Below are 19693 nucleotides of genomic sequence, written 5' to 3'. Positions count from 1 at the left end.
CTTTTGGTTTGTTTGCTTGGTTTTGTTTTGAATTCTCCACGACCCTATCATACAGGAGAGTAAGGTGCGCTGTGCGCGGACGCACACAAACACGGCACCAGACTACGGTATAGCTGCAAGGCAGTCCCAACCTTGACAGCAGCCAGAACTGGCACTAAGGGCTCTCCATTTTATTCCTAGACTGGAAACAAAGCAAAACGAAACAAAAAACAACTAAACTTATTCAACACAACTGTTCTGGAAATTAGCTTACTGAAATTGATTTTTAGTGAAAAGATTGTTTATTTATAAAATAGAAGTTTCAGTGTTATACAGAAGAATAGATTAATAGGATTCACCCAATCACTTAGGAAATGAATAGCTTGACCTATCCCAGAAATTGCATGAAAATTAAATCTATGTCCTTTTCAAAGAGAACACAATATTCTAATTTATGAAAAATAGAAAAAGCAAAAACCAAGATCATTCTAGTAGGCTATATGGATGAAAAGCAGAATAAAACCCTCTTTGAATGGGATTCCATTTCAACTGACTCCTCAGAATTCAAGAAAAATTGCCAAAAGGAAACCTTAATAAAAGCTAGAGGCTCATGAATCTTCTGGGGAGCTTAAGGACGGTGATGACTAATAAGGACCTGGGTGTCCTGCAGCCCTCTTCACCTGGAGAAGGCAGACATGCTATGATTTCATTTTGGTGCCTAGCAGAGAAGAGAACCCCAAAAGTTGTAGTTTTATTGCCCAATAAACAGTTCTGTACCTGACTCAGTCCTCCTATTTCAGCATTGTTTTCTCCCCTAATTCTATAAATCCCCGTTCGCCGCAGCCTTCTGGAAACACTCCTTGCTATTTTACTGGTTCCCTCACTCAGGATTTGTGTGAGAAATCTGTTTCCGGGGATGTGAGAATTGTGTACTAACCTTAACCCTGCATCTTCATAATGCGGATGATTCACAACGGGCCGAAGCGCAGACAGCTTCACACTTGCCATTGTGGGCATGGCACCCGCAAACACTGCGTCTGCAAAGCAGGCAAGAAATCTCAGGAGGACAGTCAGTGGGTGTTACAAGGTCTTCTGGTCAACTCAGTCACTTCCCAGGTGAGAAAGTGGAGACCCAAAGAGGTTCACGACTTAAAGATTCAATGGAAGAAACAGGCCGAAGTCAGCGGGCTGGTAAAAGGGCTATCAGCCCCCTGGCTTGGATAAACCATTTTCTTTGGAAGTTAAAGCCTCTCCTTTCATCAATGAGGATTTCTGGGGTTTTGTTTGTTTGTTTTTCTAATGTCTTAGAAATTTTTCCTGCCTCTAGGAAAGAAGTATCAAATTGGCTAGGAAAGTTTTACAGCACCAAGGAACTCCGGAAAATGATTTTAAAATTCAGTCATTTGATACTCAGATAACAACAAAATCTCCCTGAATAAAATGTCCTATTCCATGAGTTCATTTCAAGAAGGAATGTGCAGGACTAAGATTAAAAACTCATTAGGAAAATAAGTACAATAAAAATTATTTTAAATCATGCCACATAAAACTTTGGATAAATTTTGAAAAAAAAATTAGAATTTATGGAAAAAAGCAAAATAGGTTACTAAGAAAATATAACATTTCCTTTGCAAACCATTTAAGTAAGATTGACATCTCTCTTTTTCTGAATAATCTAGAAGCAGCCCCGCTTAGAAAGAGTAAGGTCAATGGAAGCAACGTGGGTTTAAGATTTTGCAGTGGTATATAACACTGTTGGGAAAACTTACCTGGTTTAGTACTGTATTTGATCCATTCTATAAGTTCTTCTTGTGGCAAATTGCTGAACTCCCCTACAATATTCCATTGGGTTTGCAGATTTGCTGACCCTTGTATTGACATTGCTGCTAATATAGCAAAAACAACAGCACCAGGATGTACTTTGCAAAAGAGCCATCCAAACAGCTGAAACCAAATGAAGAATACATTGCTAATTGTTAGTTCAAAGCAGCCTGCATCCAATAAACAAAAGTTCTTCCCAGAGAAGAACACAGTCTCTGCTAGAGTCCCAGATAAAGGACTAATTATCCTAAGAGAAAGTTCCAGAAACAATGACCAGAGGGATTAAAAGAATTTTGCCATTAGCCTTACATAGGTGGGACATAATTTTAAGAAGCTGTTCTCTCAATTCATTCTAATTCTAGGTTCAGGTAACGCCAGCACAACCTACATAATTTGCCAGGCCCAATGCAAAATGAGAATGTGGGGCTTCTTGTTCAAAAATTATTTAGAAGTTCAAAAGACCAACAGAAGAGCATCCCAGTAAGTGCAGGGCCCTTCTGAGGGTGGGCCCCCATGTGTTCGCGGAGATCCCACACCTGTGAAGCCTGCCCTGGGCAAGGTGCTCTATCTTCAGTCATGGTGCAGGCTGGGATTTAAGATGCAAGGCTTCCCATCAGCCTCCTTTCCTGCCCCAGCCTTAAGGAGTCAGGAAGAGTGGCTTCACCCCTAAGTCGGCCTCCGGCAAGCAGTGCCTCTCTAACACAACACCAACTGATTGGGAACCTTGAGGCTGGCTGATTCTTCCATTCAAATAGTCCACTCTCAATAACACTTTGTCCCTGTCATTCTCTCCTTAATTTCTCTCCATGTCTGTAGAACCAGATTTCCAGCTTTTTGAGGGCATATATATTTTTTTGCTTTTTGATTTTTCTATTAACCATTCTACCCTCATCCCCAGAGCGTGCTGTAGATGCTTAGTAAATACTTGCTGAATTTAAGAGAGCTGCTGCCGCTGCACCTTGGCTAATGGTCTGATGAAAAGGGGACACTGTGTAGAAGCATAAATCTGTGGATACAGAGCAAGGAGGCAAGTAGCCAGGAAAAATAAGTAGCAAATAACCAAAGCGGCTTACACTAAGTTTTAAAAAGTCAAGTTAGGGATGTGCATACAAATGTATACTCAAAGGAAAAACAAATTTTTTAAGCTTGATACCGAAAAAGAACATCTATTTGAAAGTAACTGCAACTTGAAATCACTGGTTAGAATTCTTTGGGGTGGGAATATCAGAACACCAAAAAATTATTTCTACAATGAAGCTCTGTTTTCTATCAACATCTGTAGTAATCACTCATGAATTCAGCCTACACCACTTGAGTATTCATCGTATGCCAAAGACTATTTTAGAATAAATGACCTGTTTTGGCCTTTGTCCTTTAGGAAAGATTAATACAAGACCATGAAGAACTTTCACTACAACAAGTTAAAGAATTTTGAGTAATTCAGTATTATTTAGGGTCATTCACTAACAAAGGCAGGGGTAAAGTGATCATAGCAGCTATCATGTCAACTAACAACCATCTTACCTGTCTTGAACAGATCAAGGAAGCCATAACACACATGTGTGGTGTCAAGAAGAGTTTTAGTCTCATAATTAAAATACCGAGGACTGTATATGCTAACAGTTGCAATGCATGATAAACTAGCTGAAAGAAAGAGAAAATATTTTTTCACTCCTACTATTTGTGAAGTTTAATATATCGTTAAATAGATGAATATGCAGGAAACGGTACTTTTTCTTAATAACAATGTTTTGATTTCTGAAATAAACGAGTCTTAAAATTCACTTTCAAACTTCTCCATCTTATTAGAAGCTAAAATTATAAGTCACTACCACAAGTGGTTTTAGAATTTTGCTCAGAGTTAAGCCTGCAGTTAATAAAGCCCACATTTCTGAATCAACCTTTTTGCCACCATCAGATTAAGATAGGAAAGCGGTAAACAAAAATAAGTACTGTTTAAGATCCCAGAGCTCTCCCTTGGAACCGCCATCAAAACCAGGTTGAAATATGCAATACAGTATCATTAACTGTAGTCACCATGCTGTTGCTAAGAGAGTAGATCTTGAAAGTCTTCATCACAAGAAAAAAGACTTTTTGTAACTATGTATGTGATGGATGTTAGCTAGACTTAGTATGGTGATCATTCTGCAATGTACACACATCTGATTAATGGACTCCGGGAAACAATCTGAGGGTTTCAGAGGAGACGGGGTTGGGGGGATGGGCTAGCCCAGTGATGGGTATTAAGGAGGGCACATATTGCACGGAGCACTGGGTATTATATGCAAACAATGAATGAATGAATGAATGAAACTACGTTAGAAACCAATGATGTACTGTATGGTGACTAACATAATTTTAAAAAAATTATGTTGTATAACTGAAACCAGTATCATGGTACATGTCAATGATATCTTAATTAAAAAATAAACAAAAAAACAGAAAGGAAGGTAGGAAGGAAAGAACGAAGGGAGGGAGGGAGGGAGAGAGGGGGAAGGGAAAGGAAAGGAAAGGAAAGGAAAGGAAAGGAAAGGAAAGGAAAGGAGGAAGGAAGGAAGGAAGGAAGGAAGGAAGGAAGGAAGGAAGGAAGGAAGGAAGGAAGGAAGGAAGGAAGAAAGAACAGGTGGAATCGCCAGGAGATGGGAGCAGTAACCATTCGCCCAATAAGCTGGACCACCATGAGGAGGATCTGAGCAGACCAAACGGGCTTCCTACTTAACTGTTTTAACAAATGAATGGTCGTGTTTGTAACAGTCCCATAAAAACACATACAGACCTGTTTTGAAGATGATTAGTGACAATTACCAATCCTTTAGAAACTGGAACTAGAAAGAAAAGTCCAAATACACACAAACATTAAAATAAAGTAAATTTTAGTAAGATTGAGTCTTTACCTCTCCGTGATCAAACTGGTGTTTTCTGAAATGGAATAAGAAATACTACTATTGAATCATTACTGGAGCACTTAATTCAGTTATTTGCAATTATTATCTTACAAATACGAGTTTTAAAACTTCTATAATATTCCAAGGACACATAAATGTAGATAAAAATCACTCAAAGTTATGAACCGAAGCTGGTGCCACAATCTTTGAAAAAACAGTTAATTTTTTTTTTTAAATGACCACATTGCACGCCCCGCACATCTGATTGCATGGACAATTACTGGGCCAACAAAAGGCACACTGTGTTGTATCAGATACCTCCCTGGGGATATTCTGGCAAAGCAGGGAGTGAAGAGAAGGGAAGCCTGAAGCCTTCATACTTCCATACCCCTGCTTCTCGTCGCCAGTGGTCCCTGATCTCCCCCATAAACTGCAGCTGCTACAGAGATCATTTAGGAAACCAGACATAAAAGATGATTTCAGCAGCGGCTCTGGAACATACAAATAGCCACAAAATTCCCCCTTAGTGATGCTCGACAGTTTTAATTTCCTGAGAAAGGGTACATGCTTAGAGGCCCATACACCCTCCCTAAACCTCCCTCTGACTCCACACCACCCCTCCCCTGCCATCCCATTTCTATTACCATCACAGCAGTACCAGCAATTTTTTGAAAATGGGAATCTAGTCATCCCAATCCCTTACTTAAAACCCTCCAATGGATTCCTTTTGTAACTAGAATAAACTCTCAAATCCTTACCATGCTGCACACGGTCTTCCTACTCCTCATTCCCAAAACTCATCGTCTACTGTGTTTCCTCTTGGTCACCATGCTCCAGTCACGCTAGACTAATCTTACTCTGTCACACACCAGGGAGACTCCCCCATTCAGTGCCCCTCTCCATAATCACTCCTACTCCATTTCCCTGTTTTATTTCCTCAAAAGTGTTCGTTCATTGGTTTCTTGATTACCCTCTGTCTCTCCCTACTAAAATGAACCCCCCAGGACTACAGGGTACAAACACACCCATCCTCAATTTCGTTGAGGCTGATGACACTGGAGATACAGCAGTAAATAAGACAGGAAAATACCTTTGCCCCCACAGAGCTTACATATAAGTCAAGGGAGACAAACAAAAAGCAAATGAGCATATGTCACATGGTGATAAGTACTGTGGAGAGAAAGGAAACAGGGCAAAAGATGCCAGGAGTGCTGGATGATCAGGAAGGTGTATGTCAATCCACGTGGTCACCAACTGAGTGACATGTGAGCAAGGCCTGAAGGAGTGGAGAGTTTGGGGTTGAGCATCCCTCAGGCAGAGAGAAAGACAGTGCAGGGCCCAGGGTAGGAAGGTCCTTAATGGGCTAACTGCAAAGACACCATGACTAGAGAAGAGCGAGGTGGGGGAGAATGGCGGTGCCACAGGCGACAGGCAGCGCACCAGTGTCCAAGCGTAAATGGTGATAAATGCTGAGCGAGAAGACAAAGCATGTGATGATGGAGAATAATAAGCAAGGAGACAAGAAATCTTCTCAGAAGTGATGGTCAGGAAAGGCTTCTTGAAGGAGGTGACATTTAAACAAGAATTAAAGGAGTTGGCCACGGGCTGTGAAAAGCGGAGAGCACAACCAGGGCAAAACTGTAGGAAACAACCCACCATGGTTAAAGAGCAGGAGTGTAGTGGAAAAGAGGAAAATGAGAATTTATTTTTCTCTCAGTTGCCTCTTTGTGTCCTTCTTCTAATGGGGTTTTAGCATTTTTCCTATTAATTTATAGAAGTCCTTTATATATGCCGGTCATTAGTCCTTTGTCGTATATTGTGAATCTTTTCCCCAATTTGTCTTTTTCACTGAAGAATGTTCACAGTATCCTATCAATCCAAAATATTTATCTGGTCAGCCCTTTCAATCTTTCCTTCTACCTGACAGGTTTTATGTCATACTTAACAAGGCCTCTCTAATCCTAAAATTCTAAAAATAATCTCTTGGTTAATACTGGGGTTTTATTTTTTTCCTACATTTAAATCTTTGCTCCATCTGGAATTTATTTTGTGTAAAACATGAAGTATGGAATCACTTTTTATATTTCCCTGCTCTTCTCTCAAGAGACGGTCCACTGGTCCTAAAACCATCAACAGAATAATTTCTGTTCCCTGATAAACTGAAGCACAAAGCTGTGTCCCTCGCGTATGGATTATGTGGAGGGCTACAGCCAGATTGTACGGATGGACTTTGAAGTATGAGTAAGTGGTGTTCTGACTCTGCACAGACAGGGAATAATGAGAAAAGCAAAAGAGAGGAATGGCAATTGAAAACACCAGTTATCAAATGTCAAGTGTGCAACATGAACTATAAAAATACATTATAAATACCTACTTAATAAAGTAACAAAATGATTAATAGCATATTTACCTTATATGTGTCTGTTGTTTAGTTAAGACACCCCACATGTCACTAATAATCTGCAAATAGATTTTTTAACACTTTAGAAGAGCTGTTTTGGGAAAAACAAAATTTCAACTAAAGTATCTTCAAAACTTTCAAACTTCTACTTAAAAATATAAGAAGAATGGAGCTAAGAGATAACTCAGGAAGTAATTATAACACCACACTCTTCCATTTATATAGTACTTGATCATCTCTATTACCCAACAACCCCTGCTCAGGTAGATCGTGTTACCCTCATTCTGTAAATGAGCCACAGACTCGGATGGCTGAAATGACCTCCCAGAAGGTGGACGAGAACGAGGAAGCATTGCTAGGCCCTGAGACCTGACCTTCTGGCTTCCAGGTCACATTCAGTGAATCCCACCATGCCGAGGTGGTGGGCAGTGCCTCTCCTTAATCACACATGCACATATCTGGACAACGAGCTCAGAGACCGGTAAGTACAACTAACCAAACACTGAGTTTGCACATTTAGCAGCAACTGGAAGGTCGTCTAATCTGAATCCTATCCCCAGTGGGCGTCCTCTATCACGCTGCTGACAGGTTTTCCTCCGGCTCTTGGAAGAACACTTTCCTAGTCAGTCCAGGTCAGTTCTGGTCAAAAATCCTACCCCCTAGAATTGGCCATGATTCTAAGGAGCCAAAATGAGTGTAACTTTATTTCCAAGTGGCAGGCTTTTAAATATTTGAAAATAACTATCCTTTTTCGCCTTTGAATCCTTCTTCTTTAAATCAAACATCTCAACCTTTTAAACCTGACGTACTTGTTTTCATCTCTCGCCATCCAGGCTGCTGCCTTTTTTGATGCATTCTGAATTGCCAACATTGGTATTTTCTGATTACCTATGGGGTGCACACCCACATCAAGTATGCAAAAGTGCAAAGGAAGTGCAGAGCCCGGCGTGGAGCAGAAGCTGACTATAAACTCATTAGATTTGAAAAGCTGTGGGACTGCAAAGCTGAACACGACACCAACACTCAATAAGGGGGGAAAGGTGCTGAGTCTGATTCTTGCTCTTCCCTTGCTTTTCAATGGACACGATGTGAGGCTCTCGATCTTCTAAAGCTGCATCTGTCAAAATGGGGATAATAATATCCCCTACAGGGCTGTCAAATAAGCAGGTGCAATAACATATGTGGTATGTTCAGGGAGAGCACAAATATATAATGTGAACTATAATTATAGTACAGAATATTCTACAAATATATAACGTTAACACAGAAGTCACTAACTACAAATCAGAAAACCTTTAGGGTCTATCATCTGGTTTTTGATTATAGATTAATCTTTATTCATTCTCTTAAAATACTTGCAGTTACAGAATTCGCCAACTGTTAAAAGAAAAAAGAAATATCATACCTGCTCTTTGCTAAAGACTGGAACTTCCCTGACCTGATTTAAATCTGGGCTTAGAATTTCATCACCAAAGCCAAGTTGGGAGTCTAACAATTTTATCGATGTTGGTAATATATCATTAATATTCTATTTTTTTGATCAATAATAATAAACTCGATCTAGGAGTCTGTGAGCAATGTAGAGATGACTGAGAATGGCATATATTAAATATTTTAGTGAAATACTACATAAAGCTAAAAGTCAGTCAGTAATAATTTACAAAGACAAAAATAACTGTATCTGGGTCAATGTGGTCTCTTTGATAGTGTCTTTCAAAAATATAGGACTATCAAAACTCGAGTCATCCTCTTCCTATGTCTATCTTAAGCTGGTAGATAGTAGAATATTTTTAAGGCTGGTAAATGTTCGTCAAGGGCTAGGAATAAGAAAGTACAGAATAGGTTTCAACAAATCCATATAAAACATTGTGTCATATTAACATGTAACTTAATACACTTAACTACTAGGTAGAAACAAGAAAGTGTTTTATTATAAGAAAGAGCTCTTAAAGGGCACCTGGGTGGCTCAGTCGGCTGAGCATCCGACTCTTGGTTTTGGCTCAGGTCATGATCTCAGGGTCATGAAATCAAGCCCTGCATCCGGCTCCGTGCTCAGTGGGAGTGTGCTTGAGATTCTCTCTCTCTCCCTCTGCCCCTACACCTCTAGCCCACTCTCTCTCTCAAATAAATTAATTAATTAAAAAAAAAAAAGAAAGAGCGAGCTCTTAAGTGATAGACCCACCTTTTTAACAATTGCAATGAACACGACCAGAACAACCGGAAGCAACAACGTCTTTGTATACCTCAGTGGAGTCTGAAATTCAAAGAGATGTTGTGTTAGAGGAAAATATTATTTGCAGACAAAATTTCATTTCAAATAAGGAACAAAATGAATTTTAAAAAGTGTAAACAGAGCCTTCACGCATCTAGGGTCCATCCAATATAGCCATTGACTCCCATCATAAAAATGAAGATGCATTTCCATAGAAACAAACTTCCCCAAAATGTTGAGTTGAAAACATGAATAAATACAGTCCCCAAACACTTGTAAGTATAAAATGTGACCGGGACAGGAAAGATTACTGTTCCCTCTTTGCACACTACTTTTCTAACTAGAGAACTCAACTTAATATTCACCTAAGGTCAGCAGAACTCCTTTAAATGGCATGAGCTTTTCCTGTACATTTGGCAGGGGATAAAAATCTTAACCATCATCCCAAGACACACACACACACACACACACACACACACACACACACACACAAACACACACACAAAATAATGACCAATGTTTACAAGAGAAATAAAAACATTTTTACCTTTTCTTAATAAGATAAAAAACTACAGAAACACTGAATAACAAAACCCTACACATTGCAATACTATATATTTCTCAATCATTTGAAGTCATAGTCTAGGCTTGAAATTTCTAAATTGCAATTGATTTGCTTACCACCAATATTTACCCTCACAAAAATAATCCTATATTATTGAGCTAAATAATGTACACTTTCCCAAATATGTTTATCAAGAGGAAGCTAGCTCTAACCATTTTAAAAACACTGGTACATTTTAATCCTATAAAATATAAGTAGTGTTTTCTGATTTTCCCTTTCATTAGTCCATTTTTCTTGCTTGTTAGTCTGTATTAGACAAGTAATTTTGATAATTTACTAACCCCAAATGCATACTTCATAGTTAGAAGTCCCATTAAAAGGAGACTTTTTTAATGTTTTTATTTTACTATTTACCTTTATAAACATTTGCACAGTACTTAATATTTTAAAATATATTTATTTCTATTTTGTAAATTTTTAATTGTCTTAACCTCATCAAAAATCATATAACCAAAAGCATTTTATTATTCAAAAATTTAGATATTTGCTAATAACAACTAATAATAAATGTCAGAAAAGCTGTGAGATACAGGTGTATACCTTAAAAAGGCAATGTGTCAAAACTGCATTAAAAGTATTTAACAAAATTTAACAAAGAATTCAAACAATCTTAAAATTATATTCCAAAACTTTGTTTCAAAAGTAGTTTTTAATACTTTCCTTAAAAAGAAAAAAATCAGATTAGCATCAAACTTTGACGGCCAACACTTAATGCCGGAAGATGCTGGAGTAATTTATTTAAGACACTCAAGGAAAAACACATGAGCCAACGATTTTGTATCTAGCCAGACCTTCACGTATAAAAGCCACTGATAAAATATTTGAACATGTAAAAACTCAGGGATTATTGTTCCTATGGCTCTTCCTGAGGAATCCACTGGAGAGCAACCTTCACACAAGCAAGAAAAGCAGGAGAGGCTTCAATCCCAGAACATGCAGCATTAAAAACACCAACCTACGGACTGTGACACAGACTGGATATAAAGGTGACAGAACAGCATGAGTGGCTACATGTGCAGACACTGAAGGTGCAATGAGACTCCCACAGTGGGGTCAGAGGGGAGATATGGCAAGTAAAATAATGTCGCTGATGACAGTATTACAATAAATTAGAAATGGGGGAAGTGGTGGAGGGGAGGAAGTGACTAAGTTCAGTATAACTCTCAGTAGGAAACCAACAGAAGGGACTCAAGCTAATATATAAAAGTATTAATATAAAGGAAACAATATTATACCATGTCTTCAATTCCCAAAGATCCATCAGAGAGAGCGTATGCACAAGGACAAATGCGAAAGAAACAAACCACACAGGGAGAGAGGTGTGTGTGTGTGTGTACATGCGTGTGTGCTATGAGAATTACAAGTTCTTTTTCTACGAATTTTTGGTTTTATTCTAAGCATAAAAGTTATATATGCTCATTGTAAAAATTAAAAAATGCAGAAAAAATAAAGACGACAACCAGTTTCACATTTTAATCAGCTATCAGCATTTCCTCCCCCATGGGTTGTCTGTTCATATCCTTGCCGCATTTCTGCATGTGTGTGGGAGTGGGGATGTATTTTTGGTGATGGAGAAGGGTAAGAGTCCTCGGTAACTTTTTACTGATCTGGACAATCTCCTATACTCATTATATTAATCCCTAGTTTCATTTGTTATATTTATGGCAAGAGTCATCATCCCAGTTAGTCATTTGCTTTTTAATTTTTATAAGATGTAATGTACAGATGTTTTAAGTTACATGCAGTTAAATCTATTAATCATTCTCATATGTGCTTTGCACTGCTATTATGCTCATTAAAAAATGAAGCTAATACTCATTGAAATGTCTCTCAAATTTATTTTTCAGGCTTCATTTAATTTTGACACATTAATTAACTGAATTGAAGTTTATTGCATAATGTGACACAAGGCTTTAACTTGACTCCTCACTCCAAATCCCATTTTCAAATAATATTTATGAAATAATGCATTCTTTAAGTATTTATCTGTGCTTTTTTCTTCATTTCATATTAAGTACATACATATAAACATAGTTAAGTACATACACATGGGTCTATCCAAGCCTTGTCTATTTTTGACTATAAAAATTTTCCTGTCTTAGTATCCCTGTACTTTAAATAGTGTTGCTAACCATTTCCATATCTAGAAAGGAAAGATCCCCCTCATTGTTTTTACTTTACTTTAAAGCAGAATACAATTGAAATATGATTATTGAAGAAAAGTTTGAAGATGCAAATTGCCAAAAAAGTTAATCACTGATTATCTCTCCAGCCAAAAATCACTGTTAAAATTTCGTGCTCTTACACCTTGTTCTGTGTGTGTTAATTATAGGTAAATAAGGTCATACTATTTTGTTCTTTCCATTATACATGTCTTTCCATATCAGCATAATACCATGTTAAACTGTTCCTTTTTCCCGAACGTATGGATGTGTCATACAATGGATGCACTCTCTGAACTGGCACCACACTGTCTCTGCGGCACAGTCCCTCTGAAGACACCTACGGAGACGCGGAATAGCAGGCTGCAAACAGCTTTACTACCTTCTTCAAATCAACTGGAGTCATGCTACACCTCAAAAAACAATTCCGTCTATCATCTAACTGATGGTGCATCCTCTCAGGTTATAGTGACGTGAATATCCTCAATAAGGTCAAAGGACTTCCGCCATCTCCTGAGGCTCTGCCGATGTCTACCCTCTACTTCCTTTACCACTTGCTTGAAGGAGTCTTGATTTTCTATGAACGTGCATTTTAATGTCTTGCAAGACACTCTTCCTTAGTTTCTTTCAGTGGGCTCAATACTACCATTCACACACTATTTATTACCCATTATGTGTCAAAATCTGCCAGAACCTGGGACTGAAGACTGACAGGTCACTGGAGTAAACGGCAGTACATCGCAGGACATGCTCAATTCGGAATGTCTGGTTGATTAGAGCTTGCAGTGTGCTACACTATCATTCCCTGGTCTGTAACTCAGGACACAGCGGTAACTGCCCAGCAGGGCTCAAGGGGACATAGAGTACTGGTGACCAGTGTAAGACATACGCACGCATAGTTCTGAAGGAAAATGTTTCACAGATAATAAAATATCATAATAAATTGGGGCCACATGGATGGTGTTAAAACACACACACACACACACGTTTGTTGAACCAAACCAGCTCACTGATTGCTGCAAAATAATATGTTATACAAAAGATCATTAAAATATCAAAGTACTTCCCGACATGTCTCACTTGGCCCTCACAGAATCTTTTTGCAGCACACCACGAGGGACTAGGAAGCTATGACAGAAAAACAAACAAGTCGCTGTCCACGAACACCCAGTAGTACTGCAGACTCCCATCTCACAATCCCCCACGCTACTCTCTGGTTTCTTTTTAAACAGCTGAATACAGTTTTAGAATGAAAAACATTGTTGGAATGAAAAACTTGTACTCAATGATATTTCGAAGCAATGAGATTATTCAAATCAACAACCGCGGAGTGAATGGAAATGTGAGAGCTCGAGAGCAGCACCGAATTAACGCTATTCCTGAAAAGAGGCGACTTGACATGTCTCTGTGTTTACTCATCCAAAACACTACTGCTCGTCTGAATGCATGCTTCTAAATTATCAAAATGAGAAAAGACAATACGTTTCGGGGCGCCGTACTAACGTAAGTAGGGATGTCCTCCTCCAAGACATCACTTTCCTTTCCTTCCCACTGAGGTAACAGCACAGAGGAGTCTGAGATAACAGGAGCGCCCTTTATGAAAAATGAATGGACCAAAATCTGAGGAAGGAAAACTAGAAATTGCATCTTACCTCCTTTTCCATAAAGTCAAACTCTGCGGCACAGGTATACAATAAAGTATCAAAATCCTTGTAACTGAAGAATTTTGATGTTAATAAGTTGCCAATATGAGCCTAGGAAGGAAGAAAGTGAGGTACCATTAGATTACGCCATATATTGTAGTAACGCACTTTAATCTTGATAGTATCTAAAAATAGCTTTCACTACGTCGCAGAACTCGCTGTTCCCCTGCCAGGCTTGCTTCTGTTAAAGCGCTGCAACTTCATGGTTCCCCTTCTCTTGCTGGCAGATGATAGCTCCAGCAACACCCGCCTTCCACGATCCATCGTCAACACGCCAAAGGCTTTTTATCCATGGGTCTTCCCTGCTCAGTGTGCTAAGCCTGACAAAATACACTACACAGAATCTCCTTTTCCAGAGCCTACCAGGAGGGGCAGGCTTGGTAACAGACACAGACATCTGTCAATCATAAGGGACAAAGAGTAATGGAGTGAAAGAAAAGAAAACATTGATATTGATTTCTGAAAAGGGGATGGAAAAGACTCTTTGAGGGATGTCTGGGTGACTCAATCAGTTAAATGTCTCACTGTTGATCTCAGCTCAGGTCAATCTCTGGGTCGTAAATTCAAGCCCCATATTGGGCTCCATGCTGGACATGGAGTCTACTTATAAAAAAAAACAAAACAGAAACAACAACAACAACAACTCTTTGAAATAAGTGGGCAGGCCCTGGGATAAAATCCGCCTTTGAATAATGATCAGTTATCTGTGTAATTCTTTACATTCTACCAAGTGCTCTCATTTACACATCATCTCATCTACTTCCCGCAAAAAGCCACATGAGGAAGGTGGGATTATTTGCAATTAACAAAGGAGAAAACATTTTCCAAATTTTCAATTCATAATTGTCTAAAGAAGCAGGAACCAAAAAAAAAAAAAAAAAAAAAAGAGGGAAATTACATAAAACAAACCATAGCTAAAATCCTAAATGATATATACACGAAGCAGGGGGAGAGTGGGAACTAAGAGGTGATGGGAATGTGCTGAAGAATTCCAAAATACTTTGTTTTTGGGGGGAACAAATGAATGCTGATAAGTTTAAGAAATCAAAAGGGAGAACATACAGTGCCTTAAATAGCATAAGAAAACTATCCAATGAAAAGGAGAAAAAAATCTAAAAAGCAAGTAAAATAGTTGGAAACTCTCAAACAAAATGGAAGAAATAACTCCCAATATAATGATAACTGCCATATATATAAAGACCTTAAATTCACAAATTAAAGGACAGATGCTCAAATTGGGTTTCAGGGAAAAAATTCAAATTTATATTGTCTACAAGAGACATGTTTAAAACAAAAGTATGTAGAAAGGTTGAAAATGGAAGAGGACAACAAAATATATTAGATAAATTGAACCAAAGAAATCTAGGTTAGCAATCATAATGTCTCACAAAACTGAATTCCAGCAAAAAATATATGAAAAGAGACAACAAAAGACATTATACCCTCATAAAATGAACAGCAAAGCAAGGTCTTATGTATCATGAACATATCTGCAGTTAACAGCGGAGATTCAAAGCATATAAAGAGCTGAGAAAACTGCAGGATAAATAGATAAGTTGACTGTGGTCACTGGAAATGTTAAATATTTCCCTCTAAGATAGAAAGAGCAGATGGATGTAAACATAACACCTGAATATTACTATTAATATGCTTGTGGAAGATACAAACTTCACAAAAAGAGAATACATGTTACTTTTGAACATAAGTAAAATATTTTTTAAATGTTCACATGCCATACCACAATACATTTCAAAGACTTGATATAAATTATTTTTTTCTAATCATAAATGCAATAAAATTGTAAAATGACTAGAAATGGCTTTAAAAATCTTTTTGGCTACAAACTAAATAACATAAAACTTAATAACCATCAGGGTAAAAGAAAACCTCAAAATAGTTAATTTGTAAGACACAGAAAAAAGTATTACTAATAGGGAAATTTATAGCTTTAAATGCATTTATCAGAAAATAAAAGAGGTTGAAAACAAAAAAGCCAAGCACTTTCCCTCGAGCAAGAGAAAAAGCCACAGAACAAGCACTAAGACATAAGAAACAAGGATGACACAATTTGGTGACAAAGAGAAATTCAGCAAAACCAGAGAACCAAAAAAAGTGTAGTACTTTGAAAATATTAATATAATAAATAGAAAGCAGGAAAAATAGCATGCACCAAAAAAAAAAAAAAAAACCCAAAAAACAGCTCATTATAGGAGACTAACACAATATTGATTCCGAATCCAAACAAGGAAAATAAAAGAATGTAAAAGACCATTTCACATACATGCAAAAATTCTAATAGGAATTTGCACTGAGTTCTACAATAATTTTTTTAAAAAACATGATCCATTTGATGGCATATATGAAATGGGTGAGTTTCTTCTAAAGACATAAACTACCAATAACTTCCTAAAGAAAGTGGATTTGTAGCAGAAAATTCTCTCATGAAGAAAACTTCAGGCCCTGAAGACTTCACTGTCAAATTCTATCGAACACTGTAGGAAGAAATAGTATCACCTCTGTATAAATTCTCTTTGAAAGTAGGAGATTGGGGGCGCCTGGGTAGCTCAGTCGGTTGAGCAACCAACTCTTGATTTTAGCTCAGGTCATGATCTCAGGGTCATAAGATGGAGAACCACGTCCGACTCCACACTCAGTGGGAGTCTCCTTGAGATTCTCTCCCTCTGCCCCTCCCCTGCCCCGCATGCAGGCACATGCATGTTCTCTCTCTAAAATAAATTAAAAAAAAAAAAAAAGAAATAGGAAATTGAACATTTCCCAAGAGTTTTAGGAAGCTAGCATTATCTTGAAACCAAAGCCAGACAAAAACATTGTATGAAAATAAAACGACAAATATCCCTTATAAATAGATTAAAATCCTTAAAAATATTAACAACCAAATTCAACAATACATAGAAAGAATAATACATTGTGAACAAGTGAGGTTATCCAAGAAATACTAGGCTGGATCAGTACTCAAGAATTGATGAAAATGGGGATTTCCCAATGGGGACGAAGAAACTGACAAATCCCCTCCCCCAATAACACCTATAAAATTGCACAAAACTGTCAAAAACAACTGTATCACGTTTTAGAAATTGACCAAAAGACATTCATTCACATAAAGGCTGATGAATTCTGAATGGAAATAGTGGATGTCTGTGGCATTCGTGCCTGGGCTGCTCCCATCCGCCATCAGCAGCACCGCCACTTCCCCAGGCTGGTAGGCCCAAGAGTTCCACGAGGGTGGGGCTGGCCATAAAAAGCAGAACCTTTGCTACAGAAGGGTGCTGATTTGTTTGGGGGCAGGGAGCAAAAAAATCTATGTTCAGAGACACTGTTAATAAAAGTATCAAACAGCAGGAAATGCTTTGTCAGCCTAATGTTGCAGTATTCCTGTAGTGAACAGCGGCCTGGCAGCCTAGCTAGAAACTTTACAGAGATCCTGGAAATGGGAAAACCAACAAGGGGGTAAATCAATTCCCCCAACCCTGGTGGACTGGAAAACTGCACACACGGGCTGAGGGATCCCGGAGCCCAGGCTCTCCACAAATCTTGGAGGTGGAATGCAGATTCACGGAAGACCCAAGAAGGTGTGGAAGAGAGGAAAAGATGGGACAAACTTGATGTTCAGATGAGAGTTCTCATAGTAGGCCTGATCGTTATCCTTGAAAAACCTGCTTGCAAAGCTGGCGCTTGGCTGGCAGCGGGGAACTGAGACTTCAGATGGCTCTTACCACTCTAAGTGAGAATAAGTAGTGGCTCACTGTACCTAAAACACTCTGGTTTCTGCGGAGCACCCACATTCCTTCTGGGAGTCTGGAATTTTGATATGTGCCAGGAAGAAGGTGCCTATGTTACCAGCCCCCAGTGGAAACTGCATGTCCCTGAGTACTGACTGAGCTTCCCTGGTAAACAACCTCAGAATTCTAGCAAGAAGAGTGCTGACAGGAGCAGGGATGGGAAGTCAGGCTGTACTGAGAAACGGCTCACGTGGCTCCTAAAGAAGAGGGAAGTGTCTAATTATCTTAATAGAGTAGGGTGAGCGGAAATGCTTCTTACAGGCTGCGTGGCCTTGCCAGTCTCTTCCTTTGACCAAAGTCACAATTCAGAATCTATGAGCTGATGTCCTCAATCAGTGTCACAGATTTCTAGAAATAGTGAAGTTGCAATTAAATTACTTCTCATTTGTTTGGTCCTGCTACAACATCAGGCTGTGACAGAAATGACATCACTTCAACCCGAATCAATACCTTAACTGGTCTGTCTTCCCCAGTGAGGAGACAGATTTTATTCACCTAGGACTTGGGCTGTCTCCCTTTTCTTCCTGCTCACTATCTGCATCCTCACCAGCTCAATCACCTTGCAGCTCTCCTCTTCTCAGCGGACTTCCAGGAGCCTTCCCCGACTCTCCTCCTGTGTATTTCTGCAGCACTCTATGCCTGCCTTTATCACACGTTTATTACATTATATTAGAGTTGCTGCATATCATCCCGAGCTCCCGCTAGACCATGTCTTACTCGGTTCTGTATCTCTCCAGGCACATAGCAAGTACATACTGAATGAGTGAATAAGTAATTTTAGACTACGGTTTTCTACTTTAAAAAGTCTTTCCACAGGTTGCAGATCACCCAATGAACAACCTAATTGCTTTCAATCTTTTTTAAGCAAAAAATTCCCTTGTTCAAATGAAAAGCTGTGTAATTGTCCAATGTGTAAGAAATTAAAGCTGAACTGCCCTGGGTAAAAGAGGGGCTGCCAGGGAGGTTGGAAAGTAGACAGACCCCACAGAAGAGTCTGGAAATTCCAGGACTTTACAAAACCCAGCTTCAAAACTATAGCTTTAATCTATTATGGACGAAGGAAAGATAGCAAATTATAATAAATTACAGAAAAATATGTGGTTTGCTTTACTCTATGTTGGTTGTTGTGCTGCTTCCTTTTTAAATTTAATCAACGTGTTTACTAAAACACCAAAATAAAATAGGCAAAGCAAAATTATGGATAGGAAGAATCCTTAAAGTCATAAAGCAGAATTCTTCTCATTTTATTTCCTCTCCTACCCAAACACCAAAACAAAACAAACAACAAAAAAACCCTTCTCTTAATAAGACTAACTTGGATTAAATTACCTGTATATAAACCTTTCACAAGCACTGACCAGGAAATGGGGTTGGGGGAATGAGACTACAATATGGTCTATAGTTTCGGAAGCTCTGAGGATGGCATACTGACGTGTTACCGCAGGGGATTATAAAGAAACCAGAGAAAAATGACTGTATGGACCTTAAAATTTGAACTGAAGTCTTTAGAGCTTTTTTGCTTTAAAATTTTAGAATCTTTGTGATACAGAAAGACCGATTAAAATAAAAGAATTGTGTCAAGAAATTAATATTGGAGAACAGAGACTCTACACAGAGTCACATTTACTTTCTATTATCGTAAACAGATAAAATAATAAGTGAATAGACTTCATATTAGAATTTGGCTTAAATAGTGGTACTTTAATAACTCAAGTAATTCATTCTTAGCCTGTTTGATTCTTTACAAGTCTTTCAAGTTTAAGCAAAAATGCACTTACATCATCTGCAATGCCAAAGATTTTAGATGTCAAATACTTGAGTACTACGGTTCCAAATAACCAAAAACATCCTTGGATAACCTACAAAAGGAAAACAAAACAAAACAAAAATAAACTAATGCTTCATACAGACATTCCTTAGACATAGCCGAGGAAGAGAAAAATTAATGTTTTAATCACATGCGAAATAAGTATTTCCATACCCAAGAAAAAAACTGCTAAAAAATGTAGCTTAAAGAATGTTATCCAAAATCAAGGGGCTATCACCAAAAATAAAAAAATATATACATATGATATTACCGAAATTAATATATCTTGTAGGAGATT

General features: G+C 38.3%; 1 protein-coding gene across 1 annotated transcript in view; it reads right to left on the bottom strand.

Moving 5' to 3' along the window:
• DPY19L1 (dpy-19 like C-mannosyltransferase 1) overlaps window positions 1–19693 on the bottom strand; it is an 89077-nt gene that overhangs the window by 8148 nt on the left and 61236 nt on the right. Inside the window, 8 exon segments of the mRNA XM_040644111.1 lie at window positions 917–1016; window positions 1749–1923; window positions 3325–3444; window positions 4695–4719; window positions 7096–7145; window positions 9269–9340; window positions 13738–13839; window positions 19367–19447. Of these exon segments, the coding sequence (XP_040500045.1) occupies window positions 917–1016; window positions 1749–1923; window positions 3325–3444; window positions 4695–4719; window positions 7096–7145; window positions 9269–9340; window positions 13738–13839; window positions 19367–19447 (725 nt within the window).

This window comes from Ursus maritimus, unplaced genomic scaffold (genome assembly GCF_017311325.1).
Source record: "Ursus maritimus isolate PB19 unplaced genomic scaffold, ASM1731132v1 scaffold_3, whole genome shotgun sequence".
Taxonomy (NCBI): domain Eukaryota; kingdom Metazoa; phylum Chordata; class Mammalia; order Carnivora; family Ursidae; genus Ursus; species Ursus maritimus.
Note: the sequence above shows the minus strand (reverse complement) of the source record. Positions and strands in the feature narration are given on the sequence as shown.